The 10,114-nt window shown below is 47.0% G+C and overlaps 1 protein-coding gene across 6 annotated transcripts in view; it reads left to right on the top strand.

The window, feature by feature from the left end:
* Positions 1 to 2,511: 2,511 nt before the first annotated feature.
* EPHA7 (EPH receptor A7) overlaps positions 2,512 to 10,114 on the top strand; it is a 178,592-nt gene continuing 170,989 nt past the window's right edge. For all 6 annotated transcript variants that reach the window (XM_036380217.1, XM_036380212.2, XM_036380216.2 and 3 more), the window contains exons 1-2: positions 2,512 to 2,817; positions 6,856 to 6,920. In XM_036380217.1, coding sequence (XP_036236110.1) covers positions 2,721 to 2,817; positions 6,856 to 6,920 — 162 coding nt within the window. In that variant the 5' untranslated portion in view covers positions 2,512 to 2,720. The remainder of the gene's footprint in view (positions 2,818 to 6,855; positions 6,921 to 10,114) is intronic.

Genomic DNA, 10,114 nt, shown 5'->3' with positions numbered 1-10,114 from the left:
TATCAGGAAGACAGGACATTTAAAATGGGTTGATCAGAAAGAAGAATATAGACTTTTTTTTTAATCTTTTATTTAGTTTCATTTTATGCTCACTCATGTACACACACATCCTTTGTGTGGTTAATACATTTACATAACTTTGAGAATCCTTGTATATGTGTATGATCTGATACATCATATATCATACACATACAATATTAGATTGTATAAAATAGTACAGTATAATCTGTATAAATGCAGGTGATGTAAAAAATAATTGTCTGGCCTAATACTATATGCAGGACAGGAAGACACCTCGTTACCATTTAAGCCTTTCTCCTGTAAATATTTCCATTTAGCAAGTTTCTACATTTTTATAAACATAGTCATTCAAAACCTCAGTGCAATTTTTTTAGTAAATTCTTTGGGGTGAAAATTGTCTTTTTGGCTTAGTGACATAATAAATGCTAGTACTTCATGCTAGGAAATTGTGGAGAACTAACTAGGTTGAAGACTTCCTACATCTTCGTTAATCACTGTTACAATATATGCAATGTGAAAACTAACTTCACCCGTGAAAATTTGCCAAGAAGTCACAAAATCCTTGCGTGTATTTAAAACAGCCTTTTAAAAAGAAGATAAGCCTACTCACTGTTCTGCACAGCTCCCCTTTCTAAGTACACATGCATGAGGATGGGTATGACAGACGGCAGAGGATGAGAAAACCAAGAGTCTGCACTATGCCTACACTTATCATGGTATCCAAAGTATCAACAGAGCATTCTGAATGAAACACAAAAACTGTCATATTCTAAGCCATATTAATTATTCAGCAAGTGAAAGACATACAGCATATTTTGGAGCCTCTCTCTACACTCTTCTCGGAAGTCACAAGGAGCCCGCAGGGAAAGTGCTCAAAACCCGGAGTATGGTGGCTGTTAATCCGTCAATGCTGAGCATTGCAATATTGTTATTATTTGTAGTAGTAATTCTAATTTTGTCTTATCTACCTAAAGGTTCCACAAACAAACCTCCCCCCAACCTAAATTCCCATTTATGGCATAACATTTTCTATATGAGGCTCCGCATCTACGCAAGGCGTGTTTCAGATTCTCGCACAATCTTGCCACCGAATTGCAGTTACACCCCTGTCTCTTCGCTGCCTTCGCTTGCTTCCGAGACGACAGTCACTAATTCTGTTTATATCGCAGTGTCTATCCTTCGAAAGGACACGACCATGGACCTTTAGCGGAGCAGTACAAAACCCGGTCCATGCCGCTCGGCACCGGCCCCGGGAAGGTTGCGCGGGACAGAGGTGGAGGAGGCAGGGGCCGAGCAGGGGGCGTAGAGCGGGGACCGCAGCTGGGGCCGCCGCCTCTCGCCGCGGGGGCTGCGCGGCCCCGGCCCCGGCGCGGCCCGGGAGAGGAGCGCTCGCACCGAGGCGCCGTGCCCCGCGCACCGCGCTCCGCTCCGCGGCCTCCTTCGGGGGGAGCGGTGAGTTTTTGTGTCTGTCCCGCAGTTGTTTCACTCCGAAGGAGCGAGGCGTAGGTTTGGAGAAAGGAAAGCGGAGGGGTGGGGGCGTGATGGATCCCCGGCAAAAGCTCTCCCGGTCCGCAGGATGAGCGCTGACAAGAGAAATTTGGCAAGTTCCTCTCCCCCTCGGGTTTCACTTTTTTTTTTTCCCTCCCCCTCCTATTTGTCTCATTGTTAGAGGATTACACGCGCTTCAGGTTACACCCGGAGAGGGCAGGGGGGAGGCAGCCTCTCCTTTCCCACACAATATCTATATTGCCATTAAACTGTTCTTCACATCTGGGGCAAACGGGAGACGCGGGGCGGAAAACACGAACGCAAAGAGGGAAGGGATCCCCAGTGATGTCAGCCCCGAGGAACTTGGCTGTTGTGGCAGGGCTGTCTCAGGGAACCATCCCGCAGCTTCTGCCCAAGTTTCCCTTTCTGTGGCAGCGACCCAGGTGCGCGCTCAGCCCGGCCACAGGCGGGCACCGCGCAGGAGCAGTGCGGGGACCCGCCGGCGGCTGCTCGGCTTCGGACAGAGGCCGGACCTGGCAGGGACCCTTCTCCCTCGCTACCCCGGCGGCTGCGACGCGGAGAGAGCACAGGGAACCCTGGGGGGGGGGGGGGGGAGATGCACGGATGTCCCCTCGCTCGCAGGACGATCCGGGCAGTCGCTCCCAGGCGTGCGGGACAGCACCAGGAGCCGCCCAGGCTCGGCGCCCCGCTCGCGCCTCAGCCCCTCCGTCCCGGCGCTGCAGCCCGCGGCTCCCCGGCACCGGCAGACACCCGACACCGCCGCGCGCTCATTGGCCAGCGCCGCCGGCCCCGCCCCCCTGGCCGCGGCGACTCAGGGGGCGGCTCGGCCCGCCGGCCGCCGATAGCCGCTGCTGATTGGGCAAAAGGCGCTGTCAGTCACGTTGAGGGACGGGCCGCTCCACGGGCGAGGCCCCGCCCCCTTGCCCTCATTGATATTATCGGCGCGCGGCGCGGGCGGCCGGGCTGCAGTCGGGGCTGGCGGGCGGCCGGCCCGGTGCGGGAGCCGGGCAGCGGCGCGGAGGCGGAGGAGAAGGAGGCGAAGGAGAGAAAGGCAGCCTGGAGGGAGGGAGCGCCGAGCCACAGACTAGCACAGCAAATTCTCCACCGTCCTCTAGCACCCACCAAGCGGCGGCAGTGGCAGTGTCTAGGAATAGAGAGCTAGAAATATAAAATCACCCCGCTCCTGCACTATGGCTTTCCAAAGTAGGCTCCCTTCTTGGATTATTTTGTGCTCCGTCTGGCTGTTCCGCTTTGCACACACGGGGGAGGCACAGGCTGCAAAAGAAGGTAAGGTGATGCGGAAAACAAAAAGTTTGAGCTTATTTATTGCTTTTGCTCATGAAGTCTGTTTGGTGGCTCAGTAGGGGACCTTCCTGCCCCTGCTAGCTGCTTATCAGCCCCCCTCTCAGGAAAAAAAAAAAAAAAAAAAAAAAAAAAAGACTTTTTAGTTGAGGTGGGAGGGTGGAAAAAACACGGCATTCACTGGGGGCTGTGCCTGTGTATGTGTGAGGGACCGGGACAACTGCCTTTTGCTCCCAGGAATGAGGTTTGCGAAGCATTCGCACGTGATGGGGAGGAATGGGGCTGGGAGAGCCCCCGGCCCGGGTATCCGTGCCGGGGAATGTCGCTTTCCCGTGCCAGCCCTGCTCCTCCCGAGGAGGTGAGGGGAGGGCGGCTTTCCTCGCTGCTCCCTGGGCAGGGGCTGAGGGCCGAGTTTTAGGGCTCGGGACGCTTGGTGGGAGGCAAGGCGGAGCGCGGCGCTGGGGCTGCGGGGCGCTCCCCGCCGGGGGCCTGCAGCGCTCCTCCGGCTCAGCGGGGCTGGGCACAGACCGCGGGAAGGAGCATCGGGGTGCAGTTTGGCACGTCCCAGCCGTGCAGGCTGGACATGTATTTAGAGGATACATACAGCCCGGCTTACTGTGCCTGCAGTGTGTGTGCTCTCCCCCGGCATCGCTGGAGAGAGGTTTAGGGTTCTTACACCATCTGCGTAGCACAACGGAGCTTCCCCGTTCTCGTCAGTCCTATATTGGTATCTGTGTAAGGCGCACCCCGCACATTTGTTTCCCCCGCGCACGGAGACAAATCAGTCAGTTTTGTATCAGAGACTGATGGAGGTGTTTAAAATCAATTCACAAAGCCCATCTGGGAGTCTCTTTTTTCACGCTGAGAAAATCCGAAATGATTTAAAGGAGCGCCCTGCTCGCGCTTGACAGCCGAAGGCGAAGGTCCGTCTCCATCTTCGGGGGGGGGGGGGATGAAGACACACACGACATGACATGGGAAGGGAAGGCAGGGCATTTTCGGTGCCTCTGCATATGTATGCGTTTGGGGTTCCTCCCCCCCACCCCCCCGCCTCAGCTGGATGCGTCAGTATTTTTCATTAAATTTCTGGCATGCAATAAAATATCATTTGGAGCTTTAAAAAACGCCTCAGTTAAAATGTACTCTGCCCTTAAAAGACGAAGTCGATGGCGAGATTAGAGAGGGAAAGAAGAAGGAGCCTTTCCGTAGCAGCATTTCGAAAGTTTATTTGGAGGGGCTGTAAAGCACAGAAACCCTCCCGCGGGGAGCACTAACCAGTAGCCATGGGGTGGGGAGAGGAGAAGGGCTGGGCAGTCGGACGGGGAGGCAGGCGGGGACGGTGCGGGCTGCCTGTGCCGCTCTGCCCTTCGGCTTGCTCCGTCCTCGGAGCTACGCCGGTGCTTCCCACTGGTAGCCTATCCCGGCTTTTCCTGTGTTACGCGTGTGTGGGTGGTTATATATGCATCTATACCTATGAGTGTGCGTGTATAATGTCTGTATATTCGGGGAAAATCACCTAGCCAAAGGAGGGTCAGGAGGGGGCGAGCGGCAGACAGGGATTGATAGCGGCTACCTGCTGCAAGCGCAGAAAACTCTCGCGGAAGAAAGAGCGAGTTAAAAAACAAAAACCAAAAACAACAAAACAAACCCAAAACAAAATAACAACAAAAAAAGTAACTTTGCAGCTTCACCGCCGGCCTCGCCGATGGTGGCAGTAGCCCCGCGTGGTTTCCTACCCCTCCCTGCTGGGTACGGGAAAGCGATGGGAGGGGTAAAGGCTGAAAAGTTTTCCGAGTTTCCTTTCTGTAGCTCAATAGAAGGCGCGGTGAGATCCCAGAGAGGAACGGGGCAGGGTCCGTCTGTCTCTCTAAGCGAGAAAGTGACCGCGTTACCTGCGGAGCTCTCTGCCAGCTGCCAGGACGCTCGGGTCCAGCGCGGACACGGGGAGCGGGCTGTCTGTCCGCTCCGTGGCTGCGGGAGCTCCGGGCTCCCTTCTGGGGCCGCTGTCCCGGGCGCTTCCTCCAAAGCCGCGGCTGTCGGGGGTGTGGCGGGGGCGGCCGCGGGACCGGCGCTCCGCTGCGGCTCGGCCGCCAAGCCCCGCTCTTCGGCGCGGGGGCGCGGCCGCCTGCGCGCAGCTCCGCGCAGCGCCGGGAGCGCGGCTGCGGCTCCCCGCGGAGGCGAGAGGCCGCTGCTCCCCGCCTGCGCGGAGCCCCGCTGAGCCCATTGCCCGCGGCCGCGCCCCCGCGCTTCGCCCGCCGCCTCTCCGCCTCCCTTGGCGCTCCGCAGCTCCCCGCGGAGGGAGCGCGCAGCAGCCCTGGTGCGCTCCCGGTGCGGGAGGCTGCGGAGCCCCTGCGGCTGCCGGCGGGGGGCGCGGGGCGCGGCGCCGTCCCCCGCATCACTTCCCCGCGCTGCTGAACGAGCCGGGACAGCCGCGGGTCTCCCCGCGCTGGGAGCAGGGCAGCAGCCGCTGGCTTGGAAAGCTCTTCCTCGGTAACTTTGGATGCCAGAAGGAACGCCACGATTTCTTTACAAGGGGTGTTTGCAGAGCAGGGGTTTCTGTGTTGGGGTTTCTTTTTGTTTGTTTCTTTGTGGGTTTTCTTTTTGTTTGTTTTGTTTGCTTGTTATCTTTTCTTTCTCTGATGTGCTCACCCGTTGCTACGTGGTGGAGAATTACTGCCAAATAAAAAGTATAATGAATTGCAGCCGTAGCGTGCTGGTGCTGAAACGGTTAAATTTTTGGTGGTACCTTTTTTTTCCAGGACCATTATAAATGTTCTTGTTTAACAAGCCGCCGCATACACCACCTGCTTTTCTATAGAAAGTGTTACAAAGTAAAGCCCCTTGAATCCAACCTTAATGACATAAGCAGGTAATCTTTCTAGAGGGAGACTATCAAACTTCCTTAATGAGTAGTTCCACTTCATTACTGAAATAGAGGCCTGGAAGCTACCTTTTTGTGTTCAGCTAACATGCCATGTGTATTGCTGAATGAATTTTTAGGCATCTTTTTAGTAATTCAGTGTTATTTTGTGTTAAATTCTTCTTGGAGAAAGGGCCAAAGCTAGAATTAAAACTGTTTTGTTAGACCTGCAAAAGTTGCTTCAAGTTACAGCCTTAAGTCACACATCTAAATATCTTAGACAGCACAGAAGTGCTGTGTATAAAGTTATAAATAGCTTTATAGCTAAAGGTATATGGAATAGCTTCAAATTAGGAATGCTACTAAAGAGCTGGTTTATTAGGCTGTGATTAACCACTTTTGGAGGTAGGGTTACATTTAGCTGAAAATAGTTGTGGTACTGCTAGAACTGATGTCTTTCTGTATATAAATGTCACCATGATGTGAAGATTTTAGGAAGCTATTACCATAAAGTGAATTAGGCTGATTTTGTGTATGCGAGGTGTGAGGTAATTGCAGAGTCTTTTATTTTCTATATTCCTGGTTGTCATTTATTTGCAGAATTATTGCTGCTACTTGTGAAATAAAAATACTTGTGAAAGTATTTTTCATTTTGACACTCAAAAAAGATCATTGCTTTTTCAATGTGACTTTTGGCGAGGTATAGACCAGTCCTGTATAAATCAGTTTGGAAATGCGTTGAAATGTCTGTGTGCTTTAAGCTGATTGTAATGACCAGCATATGGAAAATGTCCTTATGAAAACGGAGAGGGAGGGAGCATGCATCTTAATGACTGATTAATAGTACTTCAGAGCACTAAAAATCCCTCACTCTGTTTTAAGCAATGAAATTGTAAAGATTTATGTATTTACTCTCACGTATAAGCAGATATGTGTGTCTGCTTATATGTGAATGGCAGAGAATGATTTGTCTGTTTACAAATAAATAGCTAGTTGGGGTTGCAGATAATTTTTTTTAACAATAGGAAGAGAACTATTAATCCGTACAAAAATTATGTTCATTCTATCACTTTTTAAAATTTGTCTTTTGTTCCTTAGTTTTAAATCCACCCTTGTTATGTTTAACAAGCTGTGGAATTTCATTTTTTTTTCCTTTTTTTTAGTAATACTGCTGGACTCTAAAGCACAACAGACAGAGTTGGAATGGATTTCCTCTCCTCCCAATGGGGTAAGTACTGCAGGCAAAACTTAAGTTCCTAAAGATGAGTAGTCAGTTTATCAAAGCAGCTGAAGACTTGCTTTAAACTAGTTCCCCCTCATATTTCTCTCAGTAATCATACCAAGTATTTATGGCTTCTTCATTTTTAGAATGAAACTTCAGGTTACACTGTACAAATGTACAAGCCAATTAAAAGCAAGTGGCTCTTTGTAAACTTTTATTACTTTTTTGTTTTGTAGTGTATTTTTTTTGTGCTGTAAAAGGATTACACTGTATGTTTATAACACAGTATTTTAAATCACTTTTTTTTCTCCCCTTAGTAACAACAGATCTGCTTCTGTGTGGAAACTTTCTAAAAATATGTTTTTCATTTTCTGTAGAATGGGTGATCATAAATTTGTTTATGATGTTTTCTTTGTAATTGAATAGCACAGATTGAAGTGCTCTAAAATAAAAACATTTTTACTGCAGATGTGTTTGAAATGACATTCCAAACTTGAAACATCCCCAAGCCTTGAGGAGCTTGATATCTGGAACTAGGCACGAATTATGTGGTTAAGGCCACCTCCAGCTTGCGTACAAATTAATCTTATGGCATTCTATGAAATGTACCATTGTAAATTACACCATTATAAAAATTAGATGTTTAGAAACATCAGTTTTATTGTCTTATTTATTATATATGTAAAGTTGGGAAATGCTGCTTTCAGTCTGAATTAAAAGTGTTATAAAACCTCTTATTCCTCAAGCCTTGAGGAAGAACATTTTCAGAAAGATATAATGGATATATTGTCCTGTCTTAACTCAGTCCTATATGAACTTAGTCTGACAAATCATAAATTACATGGACAGTTCTTGCTCATGGAAACAGTCTTGCTGAATCTATTGTGACGCCTTGCACGAACAGGAACCTGGGGGATCAGTCCCTTAATCTTCAGTTCATTAAGAAATCTGAAGCCAGAAGAGCGTGAAGTGTGAGTAGGGATATAAAAGTGTAACAAATCCTTTAAATAAGAATGAAAATGTGGAAGTGTCTTTCTTTAAAAGCAAGATTGTAGTATCAATACAAGCATAAACTGGGAACTAATCTAAGGACTTCGGAGGGAATGTAACCCAGGCTCAATGTGTGTGATGGCCAATAACCTCAGCATTAGTTGCTTGCGCTGATTGAAGCCTTTGCCAGAGGAGTTTGGAAGATTACCTTGGTGGCACTTATATTAAGCTAACCTGTAGATAATTAAAGACATGTCAGCACGTGTTCCACATCAACATACTGAAAGATGAAAGTAGGGTCCAATTCAATAAATAGTAAAAAGCAAGTTTCAGAGGTAGAAGTGAATTTCAATCACAAATTAAAAGTGAATCAAAACTAATGGCTAGATTTGCATGTGTGGAAGTGTTCAGAAAAAGTTGTCTGTAAATTAACATAAAACTACCGTTTTAATAATGTAATTTTGAAAATAAATGTTTTTATAATTTTAATTACTGAATTATTTACTATGCAATAAAGACTTCATGGGAATGAGCACAGAAAATTTTGAGAGAAACTACTGCATAATCACAGTAGAGAATATATCAGTCAGACACTCGTTAAATGCCTCATTCAACTGCAAATGCTACATTTAATGCTGTTAGGATAACGAAGAAGTTAAAATACCATAAATTGAAACCAATAGAACAGGGCATATTCAAACAGATTTGCATGTATAGCACCATATTTTGCAGCAAGACAAAGAAAAGCGGAGTTTTCTTTCTGTGAAATTGTTCACTATAAGAAAACTTCAATGGATGGTGGTCTTACCTGCCGTAGGTGAAAACATCTTGAAGTACTGATACATATTTTTTTTGCTGCAGACACTCTGATTGCATAATTGCATCATAAATCACATTTCCCTAATTTTTTTGCTTTGGCAAAATATGGAAAGATAGTTCCAGTGCTTAATGCTAGGGATCACAAAAAGCAGTGGTTCTTGTGTGAATTTATTATTTTTCTTGATTGTAACATAAGAATCTCTTTGATGCCAGCTAGTCTCATGTAGTAGGATTTTGACTCTGAGAAAACACATTTGTGTTGTATTACGAAGAGTAGGTTGATTTTGTAAAATGTATTTTGTTTGTTGCTTTCTTTTTTGTTTATTTCAGTTTGTTGGTTTTTTTGAGGAGGAATGAGGATTTGTTTTGGTGGAGCAATCCACATCAGAACTCAAGGAGACAGATTCTGTTGTGTGGTGCATGAGAGTCACTTTCATGTTAAAGATGGAATGCATTGTCTTACTGAATATCTCCTTGCAGAATCTGGCTTGGTGTTTTAAGGGAAGAATGCTTGCACAAGATAAAATATAAAACAAAAAAACCCCCCGAAACCATCTCAAAGAAACTTCAAAGGACATAGCATTACCTGGCAAAATTTTAGGCTTTATGCCTTTTTTGTCATCTTGATGGGATTTTTTTTTTTTAATGGGGAGATGTTTTTTATTATCATAGTATAGCCCAAGCCCTCTCAGTCCAGGGCTCCATTTTTTCTAGCTCTTATAGAGGTGAAAAAAATTACTCATTCAGCTCTAATAAATCTGTTATGAAGATAGACATTCTTTTGTTCAGAGGTTAATACTGTTCCATATGCAATCACTTCAGTTAACTCCATGAGCATTTAATAATCTATTTCAATCATTTAATTCCATATGCATATAATATATAATACTGTATATATCTCATCTGTATTAACTGTAGGTCCTTGAAATGCACTTTGATATTTCCAACTTCTGTGCATTTCAGCATCTGCAGCTGTGATATATTTTGTGGTGATAACTTCCAGCATCAATTCAGCCACATCTGTTTTTTCCTGAAACAGACAACAACATTAAAATGGTCTCATTTGCTGTCAAATAGGCTTGCAGAGAAATGTACACTGTGTGGCTCCTGATCTGGGAAGCCAATGCCTTCCATGCTTGGTTGCCGGCATGAGGAATGTCAGTGGATGCTCTCTCCTGCAGAGGTGCCGACTATACAAGTCCCACAAAGCACTTAAGCATGTGCTTACCATTAAGCTCATAAGTACAGTCACTGATCTTAAGCGTGAGCTTAAGTGCATTATTGACACAGGGCCAGAGGGCTGAGTGCCATCCAGAGAAGTCATGGTTGCCTGTATCCTGGGGTGACGATAGCTCACCCCCCTCCTCTAATTTACTACAGCTGCAGTTTCT

Source organism: Molothrus ater, chromosome 3, assembly GCF_012460135.2.
Source record: "Molothrus ater isolate BHLD 08-10-18 breed brown headed cowbird chromosome 3, BPBGC_Mater_1.1, whole genome shotgun sequence".
NCBI lineage: Eukaryota > Metazoa > Chordata > Aves > Passeriformes > Icteridae > Molothrus > Molothrus ater.
The sequence above is the reverse complement of the archived record's forward strand: the minus strand, read 5'-3'. Positions and strand labels throughout refer to the sequence as shown.